The following is a 20956-nucleotide window of genomic DNA, read 5'->3' as shown; positions in this document are numbered from 1 at the left end:
AGGGCAAAAAATCACAATGTCCGTACTGTGAGACGCCTAAGACAGCACTACAGAGAGACAGGATGGACAGTTGATCGTCCTCGCAGTGGCAGACCACGTGTAACAACACCTGCACAGGATCGGTACATCCGAACATCACACCTGCAGGACAGGTACAGGATGGCAACAACATCTGCCCGAGTTACACCAGGAACGCACAATCCCTCCATCAGTACTCAGACTGTCCGCAAAAGGCTGAGAGAGGCTGGACTGAGGGCTTGTAGGTCTGTTGTAAGGCAGGTCCTCACCAGACATCACCGGCAACGACGTCGCCTATGGGCACAAACCCACCGTCACTGGAACAGACAGGACTGGCAAAAAGTGCTCTTCACTGACGAGTCGCGGTTTTGTCTCACCGGGGTGATGGTCAGACTCGTGTTTATTGTCAAAGGAATGAGCGTTAAACAGAGGCCTGTACTCTGGAGTGGGATCGATTTGGAGGTGGAGGGTCTGTCATGGTCTGGGGCGGTGTGTCACAGCATCCTCGGACTGAGGTTGTTGTGATTGCAGGCAATCTCAATACTGTGCGTTACAGGGAAGACATCCTACTTCCTCATGTGGTACCCTTCCTGCAGGTTCATCCTGACATGACCTTCCAGCATGACAATGCCACCAGCCATACTGCTCGCTCTGTGTGTGCTTTCCTGCAAGACAGGAACGTCAGTGTTCTGCCATGACCAGCGAAGAACCCAGATCTCAATCCCATTGAGCACGTCTGGGACCTGTTGGATCGGAGGGTGAGGGCTAGGGCAAATCCCCCAGAAATGTCCGGGAACTTGCAGGTGCCTTGGTGGAAGAGTGGGGTAACATCTCACAGAAAGAACTAGTAAATATGGTGCAGTCCATGAGGAGGAGATGCACTGCAGTACTTAATGCAGCTGGTGGCCACACCAGATACTGACTGTTACTTTTGGATTTGACCCCCCCCCCCCCCCCCCCCTTTGTTCAGGGACACAGTATTCAATTTCTGTTAGTCACATGTCTGTGGAACCTGTTCAGTTTATGTCTCAGTTGTTGAATTTTGTTATGTTCATGCAAATATTTAAACAAAATAAATGCAGTTGAAAGTGAAGATGTTTTTTTTTTTGCTGAGTTCAGTTTTGTTGATGCTGAGAACAGAATGCATTTGTTTAAAAAAAAAAAAAGTAGAACATTCTCTGAACGTAACTAAAGTTTTCTTGTGGTTTTTATGGAATTTCTTGTGGTTTTTACATTCCCAGAATATTGCAAAGAAATCACACGAGAACCATACATTCTCGGAATGTTCTGAAAACAAAGTCGCACCATTTTTGAAAATGTTCCCAGAATGTAGTAAAAATAGGACATAAAACCACATGAGAACTTGTGTGGAATGTTCTGTGGAAGTACTGAAATTCCTACAGAAAAACGTTTCTTAACCTTGGAACAATTTGGGAACACGACATTAAATAGAACCACGAGGAAACCTGCACCAAACGCTATGCTGAAATAATGAAATTCCCACCGAATAATTTGTTTTCCTAACGTTTTCTGAACCTTTGGAGGACGTTCCTAACACATTAACAACATTGTAATTAACTTCTTAACTTGGCCAAAAACCAGGGAAAATGCAGTGCGGTAAACTCAAATAAAATGATATAAAAATCGAACTTTCATTAAATCACACATGTAAGATACTAAATTAAAGCTACACTCGTGAATCCAGCCAACATGTCAGATTTAAAAAAGGCTTTTCCACGAAAGCATAAGAAGCTATTATCTGATGATAGCACAACAGTAAACAAAGAGAGTAGCATATTTCAACCCTGCAGGCGCTACACAAAACGCAGAAATAAAATATAAAACATGCCTTACCTTTGACTTCTTTTGTTGGCACTCCAATATGTCCCATAAACATCACAATTGGTCCTTTTGTTTGATTAATTCCATCCATATATATCCAAAATGTCCAAAAACAGCTTCCAAAATGCGTCACTACAATATATCTCAAAAGTTGTCTGTAAACTTTGCCAAAACATTTCAAACTACTTTTGTAATACAACTTTAGGTATTTTTAAACGTTAATAATCAATCAAATTGAAGACGGGTCTATCTGTGTTCAATACAGGAAGACATCAAACCAACGCTACTTTTCAAGTCTTGTGCAACTCTCAACAGTGTTACCCGGTTCCTAGATGGCCATACTTCTTCATTGCACAAAGACTGGTGACATCCAGTGGAAGCGGTAGGAACTGAAAACAAGTGCCTAAGAAAGATTGTTTCCCAATGAGAACTCACTGAACAGACAGAGACCTAAAAAAATATATATATCTGAATGGTTAGTCCTCAGGGTTTTGCCTGCTACATAAGTTCTGTTATACTCACAGACATGATTCAAACAGTTTTGGAAACTTCAGTGTTTTCCATCCAAATCTACTAAAAATATGCATATCTTATATTCTTGGCCTGAGTAGCAGGAAGTTGAAATTGGGCACGCTATTTATCCAAAAGTGAAAATGCTGCCCCCTATACCTAAAGAAGTTAAATGTCACACATTTGAATCAGATTAAATGCAAATAAGATGTTTTCAGTATCATACTGTATAGTGATCTTGTATTAAATCAAATACACAGTCTGTACTTTTAGCTTGAAATAACTGTATTCCAGCATGTTGACCATCTAGTATAAAATGTCATGCACACTTAACACCAAAGACAAATAATAATTTAATTTATTTGCAATCCACATGTTTTAGACAGCCTATGTTCTCTAATTTCCCTTTGGAAATACACAAGAATCATTTATATACATTTGTTACAAAAATACATTGAACATGTACCTTTAATTGTATTTGAACAAGTTTTTTAATGTTTATTCATATATATATATTTTTTATCCTGTTTTCTCCCCAATTTCATGGTATCCAATAGTCTTGTCTGCAACTCCCAGACAGACTCAGGACAGGCGAAGGTTGAGAGCCGTGCATCCGCCGAAACACAACCCAACCAAGTCGCACTGCTTCTTGACACAATGCCCACTTAACCCAGAGGCCAGCCACACCAATGTGTCAGAGGAAACACTGTGCACCTGGCGACTGTGTCAGCATGCACTGCGCCCGGCCCGCCACAGGAGTCACTTGTGCGCGATGGGACAAGGACATCCCTGCCGGCCAAACCCTCCCCTAACGACACTGGGCCAATTGTGCAACAGCCCCATGGGTCTCCTGGTCGCGGCCGGCTGCAACAGAGCCTGGACTTTTGAACAACTTGAACAACTTTAACAGCGATCCAAAATAGACTCTTCAAAGCAAGTCTTGTGAGAAGGGTATCTGCCCAGTGCTGTCATCAGTCAACCTATCTCCTTTCAAGTAGTCCACCTTTTCACTGCTGTATTCAAATCAGGAGCAATCTGGCTGGTGGGGGGGACCTCTACCACTGAGGTCCAGTTCCATGACATAGACAGTTCCACTGCTGAATATTAACTGAAGTACACAGTAGGAAATTGATTGAATGTTGAATGTCACTCACGTGACGAGTCCTCAGTCACCATATTTGGCCATGCTGATTTATTTACGTCTAAATTTTGTTGATTACAATGCTGCCATCTAGGGGTAGCTAGTTATACAGTACAACGTATACATGTCCAATTATTTGTGATACTTTCTGAACGTGAAAGAATAAGACACGGGTAGAGAAATACATTTTTTTTCAAGTTTATTAACTTTGTTTCAAAAGATTCCTTCATACAAATTAATCTCTCATCGTACTTACAGAATCTTAAATATGTGGTACAGTATATCATACACATGGTAATGAACCTAGTACATTTATCATACATATGGAAATTGACATATAGTAGCTACATTTATAATGATTCCATCTTAACTATTAATACTCTGGATAGGACTCGTATCATAAAAGCAGTGCCAAAGCTCATTACAACATTAGAGACGATCTCTGGTGCTACATAGTGTAGTAGCCTAACAAAATGCAACTAGTGTGGTTTCGGGATATTCCCTAACAATGAACTGCAGTTTTTTATTGAACCATATCATAAAATCAACATGACAATATTTTATAAAAGTAACATAATCAACAATGGACCGTTGCAGTTTTTGCAATGATATGTCATTGAATTCTTTCCCGTTTTGACAAGACATTAATAAACAAGCCAAACACACATGACCTAATAACAACAGTATAAGAAATCACATCATGTTCCTGTCCAGTAATAACACATGATAACATATAAGGGTTGTTGGTAAAATGTCTGAAGTGAACAGGTAGTTATTTCTCCGGTGTGTGACTCTCATCCTCTTCAGGGTTCTGAGTGGCTGCCTCTGGTCCATTCTGTGATTGGTCCGTGGAGATATGCTCTCGGCTCAGTGACGGCAGGAGGAGATATTCCAGCTCCTCAGCACTGACGGCCACTTTCTCAGGTACCAGCCAACGCTTTAGATGCTCAAGGGCACTGTGAAGAACAGATAGAAGTTATGACACATCCTTTCATTACAAAAAGAGGCAAAGTACTGGGTGACTTCAACCTCCCAATGCCTGACTTTGACTAATTTCTTTCCACCTCTTCTTTCCCCTCCTTGCCTCTTGACCTCACCCAGTCACCTCCCACTCACAAGTCAGGTAATAGGCTTGAACTCTACTTTACTAGAGGCTGTTCGCCTACCAATCTCACTGCAACCCCCCTCCAGGTCTCAGATAAAAATAAACAAAGTAGTTCTCACTCTCTCCTGCAATCCTACCCACTCAACCTATACCCAGATGATCATGGACTTTCGCAATCTTCACTCTCTCTCTTCTATCATCTCTCCCTTCTGCTAAATCCTTCTCCTGCCCGTCTCCTGACTCTTCCGCTTCGAACCTGCTCTCCTCCCTTACTGCCTCATTTGACTCAAACTGTCGCCTCCCCTCCTGCTCCGTGTCTGAGTGACTGCGTGCTCACAGAACAGGGCTGTGGGCAGCTGAGCGGCAATGGAGGTTTAAAAAAATATCATCCTTCCACTCCCTCCGCCTTACCTACTCTTCAGGAATCCTCTGCTAAAGCCACTTTCTATCATTATATTCCAAGCCTCTACCTCCAACCCCGGGAAACAATTTTACCACCTCTTAATCCTACACTTACTCCCCCTCCCTGCGGACGTGATTGTCAACCACCTTGAAAAAAAGTTTGACGACATCCGCTCCTCATACACTCAGCCTACTGAGTCCCCTGGTCTCACTCACACATAACTACCCTACGCCTTGACCTCCTTCTCCCCTCTCTCTCCAGATAAATCCTGTGAGTAGTGATGTCCAGTCGCCAGACAACCTACCCACTCCATCCCCTCTTCCCTTCTCTCATCATCTCATACCTGACCACCGGCTGTGTCCCCTCTGACTTGAAGATGGCCATAGTTGCTCCCCTCTTCAAGAAACCAACACTCAACCCCTCTGATGTCACTGCTCTCTGTGTCATGGAGGCTCTCCGCTCTCGCAGAGCTGACTCTCTCTCCTCTGTCGTTATCCTCCTAGATCTATCCACTGCCTTTGAACCATCAGATCCTCCTCTCAGGCTCTGCAACTCCTGGATTGCATCCTACCTGGCAGGTCGCTCCTACCAAGTGGTGTGGAGAGGATCTGTGTCTGCACCACGTGTTCTCACTGCTGGTGTTCCCCTAGGGCTCGGTTCTAGGCCCTCTCCTCTTTTCTCTATACACCATGTCACTCAGCTTCGTCATATCCTCTCATGGTCTCTACTATCACTGCTTTGTGGATGACACACTAGCCACTTTAATAATGAAAAATGTATGTAATAAATGTATCACTAGCTACTTTAAAAAATGCCACTTTATATAATGTTTACATACCCTACATTACTCATCTAATATGTATATACTGTACACTATACCATCTACTGCATCTTGCCTATGCCGTTCGGCCATCGCTCATTCATATATTTTTATGTACATATTCTCATTCATTCCTTTACACTTGTGTGTATAAGGTAGTTGTGAAATTGTTAGGTTAGATTACTTGTTAGATATTACTGCATGGTCGGAACTAGAAGCACAAGCATTTCGCTACACTCGCATTAACTGCTATCTGTTATCTGCTAACCATGTGTATGTGACAACAAAATTTGATTTGACACTCAACTATTTTTCTCATTCCCCTCTCTGATTCCCATGTAGCAACACACATCTCTGCATGCCCTGCAGATATCTCAGCTTGGATGTCAGCCCACCACCTCAAGCTCAACCTCGACAAGAAGGAGCTGCTCTTCTTCCTGGGAAAGGCCTGCCCGCTCCAAGACCTCACCATCATGGTCGACAACTCCACGGTGTCCCCATCCCAGAGAGCAAATAACCTTGGCGTGACCCTGGACAACATCCTGTCGTTCTCTGCAAACATCAAAGCAGTGACTCGCTCCTGCAGGTTCATGGTCTACAACATCCGTAAAGTACAACCTTTCCTCACACAGGAAGCGGTGCTGGGCCTCCCCGCTTGTGCCATCAAACACCTGCAGAATGTTGCAGCCCGTCTGGTGTTCAACCTTTGCAAGTTCTCCCATGTCACCTTCCTCCTTTGTACACTCCACTGGCTCCCAGTCAAAGCTTGGATCCACTACAAGACCATGGTGCTTGCCCAAGGAGCAGCAAAGAGAACTGCACCTCCCTACCTTCAGGCTATGCTCAAACCCTACATCCCAATCCGAGCACTCCGTTCTGACACCTCTCGTCTCATCAGTCTTACTATCCCCCTCAGTCCTACTAGCAGTGACTTTGCTGATAACATCTTTGAGGAAAAATATACTTACTATGACTGTGAAATGTAGTTGTCTCACCTAGCTCTCTTAAGATGAATGCATTAGGACAAGAGTGTCTGCTAAATGACTTAAATGTAAAAAAAAAAAAAATGTTTGTAACAGAACAATCCATGGACCTGTAAGACTCTTTACAAGCTCAGCCTCCAAAGCTGTCCAGAACTAGTGGAGAAGGTTAATAGGCCTACTTCAAACAGAACAACAAAACAAATTATGCTCTTCAGCTCACCTCTGATCTAGTTCACCCTCCTGAAAGAGTTCTGAGCTCTGAGCGTCATGCAAGAATCTATCCCAGCATTCTTTTTTGGCCTGAGATAGGGAGCGCAGCATCTCCCTGGAAGTCACCTCAGTGCACTGGCCCTTTATTCTCTTCAGACGGTTCTCTGAAAGACAGGATTCATAATGAACTTTAATATTAAATGTTAAGAACTATGAGATTAGGATTAATAGAAACTTGATTTCCGACCTTGATTTACAGCTTTCTCACAATCATCCCAAATAGCTGTGTGGAAATAAGACTTAGAAGTGTGTTGCAAGGAGAGAATGGAATCAATAGTAAAATCCCACTGGGCACAGATGTCAATTCAATGTCTATTCCACGTTGGTTCAACGTAATTTCATTGAAATGACATGAAAACAATTTTGATTCAACCAGTGTATGCCCAGATATGCATTTGGATACTTTCAAATTAATTATTCCTCTATTTCTGGACATAACATTGATGCATGAGAAGTTTTACACTACTGTTTACATGAACCCAACATAGAAACTGGAAAGAAGGCTAAGCCTCTAAAACTACAGTAAAGCAGACAGCTGTTGGGTGTGCAGGCTTTTGTTCCAGCCTAGCACTCACACAGGCGTTGGAGTTAAGGTCAAGGACCAGGGTTGATGCCATCAAAAGGGCCATAGATAAGGGTGGAGGGCCACACATGACAGAAGTTTGATATTAGATTGACTTTACCTAAACTAGCAATGTAGACATCTGAGTCTTCCATAGGTTCCCAGACGCTGTGAGAGGAGGAACTCGTAGACATGCCATTAGATTGCAGGCCATTGCCTACATGTGAGGGTTGGAATGAATCTGTGAACAGTGTGGCATCATCCCCCTCTTGGCCTTGAGCTTCCTCCTGTACGTCAGGCAGGCTCGAGCAGATTTCTGACCACAGCTCTCCACTGGACCGAGTCTCGTGACTCTCGAAATCCTCAATCATCTTCATGCAGATGCAGTCTGTCTGTGGTCTGTTGAGAAAAGCATGTCAACAACTCTATGAACGGATAGCTAGCTCAAAAATCAATTCAGTGATAGCTAGCTTAAAAATCAATTCAGTGATAGCTCGATTGAGCAATGCAATTAAGTTAAACTGTATACAAACTGCAAGGTCTTGGTAAACGTTTCACCAAGTTAGAAATGAGCTGCTGTTTACAGCATTGAATTAGTGTTTCTACGTTATTTGTTAGCTTGCTAACCGTAGCTACCAAGTTGGCGCGTTAGCTTTAAATTAATCACATTGTCATTGGAATTTCAAAAGTATAGCTAAATGGAGGCTAAACGTTCACTCTGCTAAACATGTTATCTTGGTGTCTTACCTGCGAATAAAACGTAAAGCAACTAAACCGTATTTTCCAGGCAGTAGGACATAAACGTGCTAACGTTAGCTAGCTAGCCTACTAGTCTAGCAGGAATCCTAAACAAAATCCAAATACTCCTCCTTTGGCGTGTTTTGAGTGATTTGATTAGATGAGGTCACTGCCTGTCAAGTCATTCTGAGGTTCTATTGGTGCTCATTGGCTTTCAGTTATGTAAACCCAAAGTTATTGGCCAGCTATGGTAGTCCTTTGTGGGGACCAGGAAGTGTCCTGCAACAGTCCAAATGTTGAAGATCGATGGTGGTAAGTAGCTACTATCAAGGTACGTTTTCATCATTTGGAAAATCTTTGCTACTCACGTTAGTGTTAGATGTAGTATTTCCTGAGTTATACAAGCAATAAACCAACCGTTTTTGTTACGTTCGATGGCAAGCTAGCAAACTTGATATTTTCGATTGTTTTTATAAACGTGTGTGTGTGTCGGTCTGGGCATACCTTGCAATGGGGTCTTTGTGTGACATTGTGTGGTTTTATTTTCATTGTCAGGGAGCTCCACCAGTGTAGGAGATGCAAGCAGTGTTCAGACTGGTTGTAGTGGCAGTCCCTATGGGTGTGCTGCTTTCAAGAACCATGGCATGGATGTCCACTGGAAAGACACACCCAGAACTTATCGACCGCCTGAGAGGTATGAGAGACTGATGTCAGTCCTGGGCTGTGTTCAGCAGGACACGACATTGTGGAATGTTCAGATGGAAACATGTTATGTTGACCTGTGGTTCTCAACCTTTTTTGGTTACTGTATATATATTTTCTGGTTACTGCATATCCTGCTAAAAAGCCACTGCGTTCAATAATTGTCTTTGAAAATGACCTTACTCCAAAGAACATGGGGTTATCCGCAGTGATCGGGTTTTTGACGCCATGCTTGCCACCGACCGAGGGATCTACTCCAGAGACTACCCCTATGCTGACTCCCCTCAGTCCATAGGTACAGTGCCTAGTGAAATTCTACACATCTAATATGTTTTCCAAATATATTTTTTTTAAATGGTGTCTTGATTGCGTTTGTCTTCACACCCAATAGTTAATACAGTACTTACAGCTGTGAATCATTTTGAATAAGATTCTACCATCTTAGGGCAAGATACTCTATATCCATTGTTTTTCCATTTTTTTTTTGTAAAAATTGCTCAAGCTCAGTAAGTTTGGATGAATCTAATCTTATTTTCAAGCAGATTTAACTCAGGACTGAGACTGGACTATTCAGGAACACAAAATTCAAATGCTATTCCAGGGTTAGGTATTAAGAGGGAGGCAGAGTTTCCTCTAACTTTAAAAAAAATCTGGGCATTGATCCATTCATATTTCAATCCTACCAATAACATGCTGCCACCACAATACTTCAAAATACAGAGGATCAACAACATTGTGTTCACTCCATATTACTGGCCTGTATGACAAAGTAAAAAGAAAGAAGCCGTTGTTAATAAAACAACAAAAAATACACAACACTGCAATTTATTATTATTATGTTTTGCCAAATTTTAAGTATTGTGGCATTAGCATCATGTTATGGGTATGCTGGAAGGTTTGTCATGTTCAAACTAAATAGGAAAGGAGCCAATCTCAAGTAAAAAAAGTACAAGGAAAACCCGCCTCAGTCTTCTGAAATCCTAACCCTGGGATAGTTTTATTTTTTAGCAGGACAAATACAAAATATGTAATGCCAAAGACACACCAGAATTGCTTTCCAAGAGGTGTTGAGTGTTCCTGAGTGGTCCAGTCTTGACTTAATTTAGCTTGAAAATCAGAGACAAGGTTTATCATATTGCTGTCGATCAATGATTCCTAACCAAATTTACTGAGCTTGAACAATTTTGACAAAAACAATGGATATACACTGAGTGTACAAAACATTAACAAACACCTTCCTTATACTGAGTTGCTTCAACATTAGGAATTACTTCAGTGTAATTTACATACAAAGTATAGGTTATAGAACTTCAGAAATATTTTTGTTGTTCTGCTCATTGATCTGCATTATATACACCGAGTACACCAAACCTTAGGAACACTTTCCTAATATTGAGTTGCACCACCCCTTGCTCATTTTAGTTGCCCCCCCCTTTTTCTCTCAGAACCTCATCAATTTGTTGAGCTATGAACTCTACATGGTGTCAAAAGTATTCTACAGGGATGCTGGCCCATGTTGCTTCCCACAGTTGTGTCAAGTTGGCTGGATATCCTTTGGGTGGTGGACCATTCTTGATACACATGGGAAACAGTTGAGCGTGAAAAATACAGCAGCATTGCAGTTCTTGACACAAACCGGTGCGCCAGGCACCTACTATCATACCCTGTTCAAAGGCACTTAAATATTTTGTCTTGCCCATTCACCTTCTGAATGGCACACATACAAAATAATTGTCTCAATGCTTAAAAATCCTTTAACCTGTCAACTCCCTTTTATCTACACTGATTGAATTGGATTTAACGAGTGACACCAATAAGGGATCATAGCTTTCACCTGGTCAGTCTGTCATGTACAGAGCAGGTGTTCTTAATGTTTGGTACACTAATTGTTCTGCAAAGTTGGTGGAATCTTATTCAAAATGATTTACAGCTGTAATGGATGCTAAAGGGGCTTCCACCAAGTATTAACTCTGTGGTGTGAAGACATACACAATCAAGACATCTTCGTATAATTATATTTTTCATAATTTCTCTTTCACTTTGAAAATGTGAAGTAGGTTATGTAGATCTATCGGGAAAAAAATGTAATGTATTCCCTTTTTAGAGTTAATTTTAAGGCAGCAAAATGTGAAGACTGTGCAAGGGGTGTGTAGACTTACTTTAGTGTAGACTTACTTCAGTTATGATTAGCATACAAACTTGTACAAAGTAGCATAATTGACAGTTGAATAGATGTTATCACTACATACAGTACATAATGAGCTCCTTTGTTTTCATAGGATTCAAGGCAACAATCAGTGCTCCACACATGGTAAGTTTCTCAGTATAGAACTTGTAGTTTTCTAAGTAGGAAAGATAATGACACGATGCTGTCCGGTGTTTATTCAGCATGCACATGCCCTGGAGATACTAAGTGACAAGCTAATGGACGGGGCATCTGCATTGGATGTGGGATCAGGCAGTGGCTATCTCACAGCGTGCTTTGCAAGGATGGTAAGTTCCAGAATCGATCAGTATGAGTACTTCACAATAATCATATTTGTGATATTTCCTTATAGTCATTTGCGTCTCCTTCCCTCTGTAGGTAGGGCCCTCAGGGAAAGTAGTAGGGATTGAACACATAGATGAGCTGGTCCAAACCTCTGTGAGGAACGTCCAGGCTGACGACCCCGAGCTGCTCTCTTCAGGGCGTATCAGACTTGTCGGTAAGTCCGGTGAATGAAAGGCTATGTATTCAGCTGTAGGTTCAGACAACATACAAACAAATAGTGATAGATGGAAATGTTGAGTTGGCAAACTGTATCTAGTCATGATACACTATATGTTTGTTTTGGTGTCTGATAAATCTAAGATTTCTTAAAGTGGTGTCATTCCCTATTGGATTAGTGACCTTTCAATGATTTATTGCACAAAAAAGGCTCAGAAACTGTCACAACACAATAACTTTTAGGTGTCTGAAACATTATAGCAAAGATGCATTTATTGATCACTTGAATAAAGTTAATTGGGACCCGGTACTTAAATGTATAGATATGGATAAAGTATGGGGGTGTTTATAGTGGCTCCATGGAAAGCCATAAGAATTAAACAAAGAACTGAAACTTGGATGAATCAGGAAATCCTTGAGGCCATTAAATCAAGGAATACTGCATTTCTAGAATATAACAGAACCAAAGAGGAAGATGCTTTCACTAGACACAGAACCCTAAGGAACAAAGCTAGTCAGATGATTGAAGATGCCAAAAAAGCATTTTTTACAACAGAATTTGAGAGAATAGGCATAATCCTAGGATGATGTGGCAGTCCTTAAAACATTTGGTATATAGATAACAGAAAACAAATTGCAAAAGCTTGAGTATTGAGGCCAATGGAGAAGTGGCAGCTGACAATCTCAATACCTTTTTCACAACAGTTTCCTCAAATTTGGTTGAGAAGCTACCTGGTAGTACTGGAGTGTATGCTAGGATCAGGTCCTAGGCTATTACTTCATGATGCATGTACAAGCTGATGCCTTTTCCTTTATAGCAGTGTCTCAGGCTGAAGTTGTTAAGAGACGGTCTGAATTAAACTGCTCTAAAGCTACAGGCCTCAACAATATCCCTACCAGGTTTTTAAGAGATGGTGCTGAACTTATTGCCCCCTGTGTCACCCATTTATTCAACATTAAATGGGTGATACAGAGTTCCCACGAATACGACACTTGCTAGAGGGATCCCTATCCACAAAAAGGGCAGCAAAACAGACAAGGGCAACCTGTATCTATTTTGAGTGTGATGTCTAAAGATAGAGGAAAATACTAGTAAGAATAATATTTAATATGAACTACAGTCTGGTTTTAAAAAATCCCTCTCCGCTGACACACCTATTGTTTTTAACTGACTTTATCAGGAAATCATTTTACCAGGGACATTTCTGTGGAATGGTAATGCTGGATCTGCAGAAGGCGTTTAACATGTTTGATCATAGTATCATGCTCTATAAGTTAAAAGCCCTTGGATTTAAGAGAATGGCCATTGACTGGGTTGAATCCTATTTAACGGGTAAAGACCAAATGATGGATGTTAATGGAAAACATTCTATTGCAAAGGGGATTAGCTGTGGGGTGCCACAGGGGAGGACCTTGGCACACTTCTCTTCCTACTGTACATTAACGATATGAAATCAGCCTGCTCTTGTAACTAGTTGTATTCGGATGACTCTGCTCTACTGGTGTCCCATAAGGACAAAGCCTCAGTAGAAGAGAACCTTAGTGCAGAGTTATCCAATATCACTAAATGGCTATCAGATAACAACCTTTCTCTGCATCTTGGAAAAACATTTTGGTTCCAGAGTAAAGCTTCCAAGGCCCCCCCTAGTTTTAGTGTCAACGTGGGCAACTCAGTGGTTACACCAAAAACCTCAGTCAGCTACTTTGGGTGTGAATTGGATAGACTATGTCCCTGAAGGTGTTAACAAAGATAAACCAAAAAATGAAATTCCTAGCTCGGACCTCAAAATATCTTGATAGTGACACCCTAAAGACTCTGGCAGGTGCACAAGTTCAGTGTCACTTTGATTATGCATGGACATCATGGTTCACCAGCATCCCTAAACATCTAATGATCATCTAAGCGACAGACCAGCCAAAACAAGCTGGTGAGAGTTGTACTTAAACTCCCCCCTCGTACTCATCTGGTGGTTGAGCATTTTAATCAGCTAGGCTGGCTATCTGTAGAGAAAAGGGTCAAATTAAATAAACTTTGTCTGATCCATAGAATTATTACTTACTCAGCCCCTATGTACCTATCAAAATAATTGCTCCTATATTAGAGATGTCCACTAATACAACACCAGAGCCAGAGACTCTGTTTTTATATACCGGGACTGTTGAGTGGAACAACCTACCACAGCAACTCAAAGCCAAACCAACCATAACTTCATTTAAAAAGAATATCAAAAGCTGACTCATGATCGAGCAATTAAAAATAAACGTCTGTATGTAAATGCCCCAGGCTATGACAATGTCGTCCTGTCTTTTTGTTTTGTTATGAGTTATATGTCTAACCAATGTATGCCTAGTAAGAGGACCACAATGAAAATACGTTTTCAAACGTTCTTGTGTTATCCTTGATGATTGTAAATGCATTATCCACGTGTGATTGTATTGTTTTAAATTGTCAAATAAATTCTCTCTCTCCACACACAATAACAATGTTTCATAATATTTATGTTTTTCTCAGTCGGAGATGGACGGTTAGGCTACCCTGATGGAGCCCCATATGATGCCATTCATGTAGGGGCAGCCGCGCCTACGCTCCCTAAAGCTGTAAGGACTTGGCCGATCAATAACTTTCAAGCCAGTGTTTTTATTTTACTGACGACTTGAATTTATCATCAGTAATAGATGAGGTGAATTGAACATAAGCGAAACAATGGAATTGCCATGGAAACATGTGGGGTCTCTTCATTGCCCCTGGGTATAATTAGCTTACATTTAGGCGATTGTTTATGTGTATTTCACACTATGTTGAGGTAAAAATCTCAGTATGTAGGACCTCCCGAGTGGCGCTGCGGTCTAAGGCACTACATCGCAGTGTTCAATCCCAGGCTGTGTCATTACCTGCCATGACTGGAATTCCTATAAGGCGGCACACATTTGGCCCAGCGTTGTCCGGGTTAGGGGAGGGTTTAGCCGGTGCGCTTTACTTGGCTCATCGCGTTCTTGTGGCGGGCTGGGCGCCTGCAGGCTGACTCGGTCGTCAGTTGAACAGTGTTTCCTCTGACACATTAGTGCAGCTGTCTTCCGGGTTAAGCGGGCGGGTGTTAAGAAGCGCGGTTTGGCAGGTCATGTTTCGGAGAGCACATGACTCGATCTTCGCCTCTCCCGAGCCTGTTGGGTAGTTGCAGAGATTAGACAAGATCGACTTTGTCTACTACCACCGATTTCTGTATGCTAGCTATACTAACCAGCTTATACAAACAGGAGTTAGCATTTAGCCATTGTATGCAGAGAAAATATATCCAAATCGGACTTACATTGCCTTCAGAAAGTATTCACACACCTTGAATTTTTCCACATTTTGTTGTGTTACAAAGTGGGATCAAAATGGATTTAATGGTCATTTTTTGTCACCCATCTACACACAATAATGACGAAGTGAAAATTTGTTTTTAGATATTTTTGCAGATTTCTTGAAAATTAAATACAGAAATATCTCATTTACATTATTTTCAAAATTCTTCAAGCTCTGTCAAATTGGTTGTTGATCATTGCTAACCAACCATTTTCAGATCTTGTCATAGATTTTAAAGCAGATTTAAGTCAAAACTCAGGAACATTCACTGTCTTCTTGGTAAGCAAATATAGATTTGGCCTTGTGTTTTAGGCTATTATCTTGCTGAAAGGTGAATTAATCTCCCAGTGTCCGGTGAAAAGCAGACAGAACCATGTTTTCCTCTAGGATTTTGCCTGTGCTTAGCTCCATTCCGTTTCTTTTTTTCCTGAAAAACTCCCCAGTCCTTAATGATTACAAGCATACCCATAACATGATGCAGCCACCACTATGCTTGAAATTATGAGAGAGGTACTCAGTAATGTTATGTTTGAGGCAAATCCAATACAACACTTTGTATTCAGGACAAAAAGTGAATTGCTTTGCCACATTCTTTGCAGTATTATTTTAGTGCCTTGTTGCAAACAGGATGCATGTTTTGGAATATGTTTTATTCTGTACAGGCTTCCTTCTTTTCACTCTGTCAATTTGGTTAGTATTGTGGAGTAACTACAATGTTGTTAATCCAACCTCAGTTTTCTCCTATCACAGCCATTAAACTCTGTAACTGTTTTAAAGTCACCATTTACATCATGGTGAAATGCCAGAGTTTGGAAGGACGCCTGTATCTTTTTAGGGGCTGGGTGTATTGATACACCATCCAAAGCCTAATTAATCATTTCACCATGCTCAAAGGTATATTCAGTGTCTTCTTTAAAATAAAAATGTATCTAGAAGGTACCCTTCTTTTCGAGACATTGGAAAACATCCCTGGTCTTTGTGGTTGAATCTGTGTTTGAAATTCATTGCTCATGTTAAACACTATTATTGCACTATTAAGCCCATGAAGTTATGTAGGCTTGCCATAACAGAGGTTGAATACTTATTGACTCAAGACAATGAATTAGTGAAAAATGTAACAACAAAAACATTCCACTTTGACATTATGGGTTATTGTGCCAAAGATGAAAAAATCCAAATGTAATACATTTTAAATGCCAGCTGTAACACAACAAAATGTGGAAAAAGTCAAGGGTTGTGAATACTTTACAATACATATATCATGACAGATTTGACGAATATCCACTTTGTAGGTCAGATTTGTTGAATATGCGCCAATCTGGTCAATGGAAAGTCTGTGTTCCATTGACTCCTTTACCGCATCTACAGTACCAGTCAAAGTTTGGCATTCTCAAGAGTGTGCAAAGCTGTCATCAAGGCAAAGGGTGGCTACTTTGAAGAATCTCAAGTATAAAATATGTTTTGATTTGTTTAATAGTTTTTTGGTTACTACACGATTCCATATGTCATTTCATAGTTTTGATGCCTTCACTATTTTTCTACAATGTAGACAATGGTAAAAATAAAGAAAAACCCTGTAATGAGTAGGTGTGTCCAAACTTTTGACTGGTACTGTATATCGGAGCATCATTACATCATGAAGGCCATTATGTCAGAGCATTATTACACCGTTAAGGGCATTATGATGTCAAAGCATTACTATATACAGTGCCTTGCGAAAGTATTCGGCCCCCTTGAACTTTGCGACCTTTTGCCACATTTCAGGCTTCAAACATAAAGATATAAAACTGTATTTTTTTGTGAAGAATCAACAACATGTGGGACACAATCATGAAGTGGAACGACATTTATTGGATATTTCTTTTACTTTTTTTTTTTACTTTTTTACTTTTTTAACAAATCAAAAACTGAAAAATTGGGCGTGCAAAATTATTCAGCCCCTTTACTTTCAGTGCAGCAAACTCTCTCCAGAAGTTCAGTGAGGATCTCTGAATGATCCAATGTTGACCTAAATGACTAATGATGATAAATACAATCCACCTGTGTGTAATCAAGTCTCCGTATAAATGCACCTACACTGTGATAGTCTCAGAGGTCCATTAAAAGCGCAGAGAGCATCATGAAGAACAAGGAACACACCAGGCAGGTCCGAGATACTGTTGTGAAGAAGTTTAAAGCCGGATTTGGATACAAAAATATTTCCCAAGCTTTAAACATCCCAAGGAGCACTGTGCAAGCGATAATATTGAAATGGAAGGAGTATCAGACCACTGCAAATCTACCAAGACCTGGCCGTCCCTCTAAACTTTCAGCTCATACAAGGAGAAGACTGATCAGAGATGCAGCCAAGAGGCCCATGATCACTCTGGATGAACTGCAGAGATCTACAGCTGAGGTGGGAGACTCTGTCCATAGGACAACAATCAGTCGTATATTGCACAAATCTGGCCTTTATGGAAGAGTGGCAAGAAGAAAGCCATTTCTTAAAGATATCCATAAAAAGTGTCGTTTAAAGTTTGCCACAAGCCACCTGGGAGACACACCAAACATGTGGAAGAAGGTGCTCTGGTCAGATGAAACCAAAATTGAACTTTTTGGCAACAATGCAAAACGTTATGTTTGGCGTAAAAGCAACACAGCTCATCACCCTGAACACACCATCCCCACTGTCAAACATGGTGGTGGCAGCATCATGGTTTGGGCCTGCTTTTCTTCAGCAGGGACAGGGAAGATGGTTAAAATTGATGGGAAGATGGGTGGAGCCAAATACAGAACCATTCTGGAAGAAAACCTGATGGAGTCTGCAAAAGACCTGAGACTGGGACAGAGATTTGTCTTCCAACAAGACAATGATCCAAAACATAAAGCAAAATCTACAATGGAATGGTTCAAAAATAAACATATCCAGGTGTTAGAATGGCCAAGTCAAAGTCCAGACCTGAATCCAATCGAGAATCTGTGGAAAGAACTGAAAACTGCTGTTCACAAATGCTCTCCATCCAACCTCACTGAGCTCGAGCTGTTTTGCAAGGAGGAATGGGGAAAAAATGTCAGTCTCTCGATGTGCAAAACTGATAGAGACATACCCCAAGCGACTTACAGCTGTAATCACAGCAAAAGGTGGCGCTACAAAGTATTAACTTAAGGGGGCTGAATAATTTTGCACGCCCAATTTTTCAGTTTTTGATTTGTTAAAAAAGTTTGAAAAAAAAGTTTGAAATAATCATTGTGTCCCACTTGTTGTTGATTCTTCACAAAAAAAATACAGTTTTATATCTTTATGTTTAAAGCCTGAAATGTGGCAAAAGGTCGCAAAGTTCAAGGGGGCCGAATCTTTCGCAAGGCACTGTAAATGGTATTAGTATTTCAGAGCATTTTAAATCATTATGGGAATTATATCAGAGCATTATAATGTCATTGACACAAATTTTACAACATTGTCTTTACACAAGGGAGGGAAAGTAAATGTGCATTTTTCTCATCATTTATGCCTTCATTACACAGCTATTGGATCAGTTGAAGCCTGGTGGAAGGCTGGTTTTGCCTGTTGGTCCTGATGGGGGAAGCCAGGTCCTAGAACAGTACGATCGCCAGAGTGACGGCACCTTCATCAGGAAAGCCCTTATGGGGGTGATCTATGTTCCTTTGACTGACAAGCGACGCCAATGGCCTGGGTACGTATACAGACAGACCAGGTGAAAGCTATAATCAGCAACGGTGCTGGGTTTTTCACGCTGGCTACTTTGATGCTACTATTGATGTCACTTGTTGGGCAAGACAACATATTTAAGTGCCTGTGAACTGGTATGGTAGTAGGTGCCAGACATACCGGTTTGAGTCAAGAACAGCAACGGTGCTGGGTTTTTCACGCTCATCAGTTTCCCATGTTTATCAAGAATGGTCCACCACCCAAAGGACGTCCAGCCAACTTGACACAAGTTGAAGTTTGTCACCATCACCTGCCGTCAGGAGGTTCATCATTAGTTCATCATCTCACATCTAGAATTATTTCTCCTGAGAGATGTGGTTCTGTGTTTCTCTTTCCAGAGGTGAGCTCTGACTGCTGTGTCGTGTGGCTGCCCCTGCAGGAGGTGGCGCTGGTGCTGCAGCTCTTGTGTTCCCTAGATCGCCATCTGTCTGCAGCCTAGCAACACGTCCTATGTGCTTATTGACTAAAACTGGGTTGCAGATGACAGTTGTCCCAGAGGGTTGCCAAGGGCTGTTGGATTAATGGTTGCAATTGGAGTTGCATTCAGAACATCAGAACACAATGTTTATGTTCCTCACAGATGTCTGGCTGAAAGGTTGGCTTATTTATTATAAGGTTTCATAAAATAAACGTATGATGTAATTTTACAAAGATGCAACACTCATACAAATTCAGTGATTGGGCTTCACCAACCAACATGAAGGTTACATGTCTTGATAAAGGGAAGAAATTCATAAAAAATGTTTCTAATGTCTGACGTGAATCCAAGTAAACATAGTGACCTAAATGACCACAATTACTGTCTTAGTAACAGAAAAACAACCCTTTTTACATAGCGATGGGAATACATCCACTTTATTTAGACAAAATAATTGAAATGATTATGCGCAAATGCCATAACCTCTTAATAAAAACATTGTAATGAAAATGCTTGCTTGTTTGTAAATGTATGAGAAATAATGTTGCCTTTTTTGAGACATTGTGGATTATCCATCTACAGTATTCACACCCCTTGACTTTTTCCACATTTTGTTGTGTTTCAGACAGAATTTAAAGTGGATAATTTTTTATATAGTATATATTTATTTATTTGAACCTTTATTTAGTCAGTTAAGTCAGTTAAGAACAAATTCTTATTTACAATGATAGCCTACCGGGGAACAGTGGGTTAACTGCCTTGTTCAGGCGCAGAACGACTGATTTTTACCTTGTCAGCTCGGGGATTCGATCCTTGTTTTTGAAAGAATAGCAAAAAAATGTCAATTTAAAATAACATCAAATTGATCAGAAATACAGTGTAGACATTGTTAATGTTGTAAATGACTATTGTAGCTGGAAACGACATAATTTTTTTTTAAATGGAAAATCTACATAGGAGTACAGAGGCCTATTATCAGGAACCATTACTCCTCTGTGTTTCAATGGCACGTTGTGTTAGCTAATCCAAGTTGATAATTTTAAAAGGGTAATGTATCATTAGAAAACCCTTTTGCAAATATGTTAGCACAGCTGATAACTGTTGTGGTAATTAAAGAAGCAATAAAACTGGCCTTTAGACTAGTTGAGTGTCTGGAGCATCAGCATTTGTGGGTTCGATTACAGGTTCAAAATGGCCAGAAGCATAGACCTTTCTTCTGAAACTCGTCAGTCTATTCTTGTTCTGAGAAATGAAGGTAATTCCATGTGAGAAATTACCAAAAAACTGAAGATCTTGTACAACGCTGTTACTACTCCCTTCATAGAACAGTGCAAACTGGCTCTACCCAGAATATAAAGAGGAGTGGAGGCCCCGGTGCAAAACAGACAGGCTGCTTCATTAATTAGTACCTGCAAAACACCAGTCTCAACGTCAACAGTGAAGAGGCGACTCCGGGATGCTGACCTTCTAGGCAGAGTTGCTTTTTTGAGCTGTTCTTGCCATAATATGTACTTCGTCTTTTAGCAAATAGCCCTATCTACTGTATACCACCCCTACCTTGTCACAACACAACTGATTGGCTCAAACGCATTAAGGAGGACTGAAATTCCCAAAATGTACTTTTAACAAGGCCCACCTGTTAATTGAAATGCATTCCAGGTGACTACCTCATGAAGCTGGTT

At 40.8% G+C, this 20956-nt stretch overlaps 2 protein-coding genes across 4 annotated transcripts; one reads left to right on the top strand and one right to left on the bottom strand.

The window, feature by feature from the left end:
• Positions 1–3709: 3709 nt before the first annotated feature.
• ccdc32 (coiled-coil domain containing 32) lies at positions 3710–8918 on the bottom strand. 2 transcript variants are annotated; one of them, XM_036962413.1, is made up of 4 exons: positions 8897–8918; positions 7776–8053; positions 7043–7196; positions 3710–4467 (listed from the first exon to the last, which is right to left on the bottom strand). In XM_036962413.1, exons 2-4 carry the CDS (start codon positions 8029–8031, stop codon positions 4284–4286), a joined length of 594 nt encoding a protein of 197 aa, XP_036818308.1. In that variant the 5' UTR covers positions 8032–8053; positions 8897–8918; the 3' UTR covers positions 3710–4283. The 2 variants fall into 2 exon arrangements, with proteins under 2 accessions (XP_036818308.1, XP_021439974.2); XM_021584299.2 differs by lacking the exon at positions 8897–8918 and adding an exon at positions 8402–8546 and having other exon boundaries at positions 3764–4467.
• Positions 8550–19784, top strand: pcmtl (l-isoaspartyl protein carboxyl methyltransferase, like). 2 transcript variants are annotated; one of them, XM_021584298.2, is made up of 9 exons: positions 8550–8704; positions 8948–9086; positions 9285–9389; positions 11374–11405; positions 11483–11587; positions 11679–11799; positions 14314–14399; positions 18652–18821; positions 19195–19784. In XM_021584298.2, exons 2-9 carry the CDS (start codon positions 8969–8971, stop codon positions 19205–19207), a joined length of 750 nt encoding a protein of 249 aa, XP_021439973.1. In that variant the 5' UTR covers positions 8550–8704; positions 8948–8968; the 3' UTR covers positions 19208–19784. The 2 variants fall into 2 exon arrangements, with proteins under 2 accessions (XP_021439973.1, XP_021439972.1); XM_021584297.2 differs by having other exon boundaries at positions 8621–8723.
• The last annotated feature ends 1172 nt before the right edge of the window (positions 19785–20956 follow it).

This window comes from Oncorhynchus mykiss, chromosome 25 (assembly GCF_013265735.2).
Source record: "Oncorhynchus mykiss isolate Arlee chromosome 25, USDA_OmykA_1.1, whole genome shotgun sequence".
NCBI classification, from domain to species: Eukaryota; Metazoa; Chordata; class Actinopteri; order Salmoniformes; family Salmonidae; genus Oncorhynchus; species Oncorhynchus mykiss.
The sequence above is the reverse complement of the archived record's forward strand: the minus strand, read 5'-3'. Positions and strand labels throughout refer to the sequence as shown.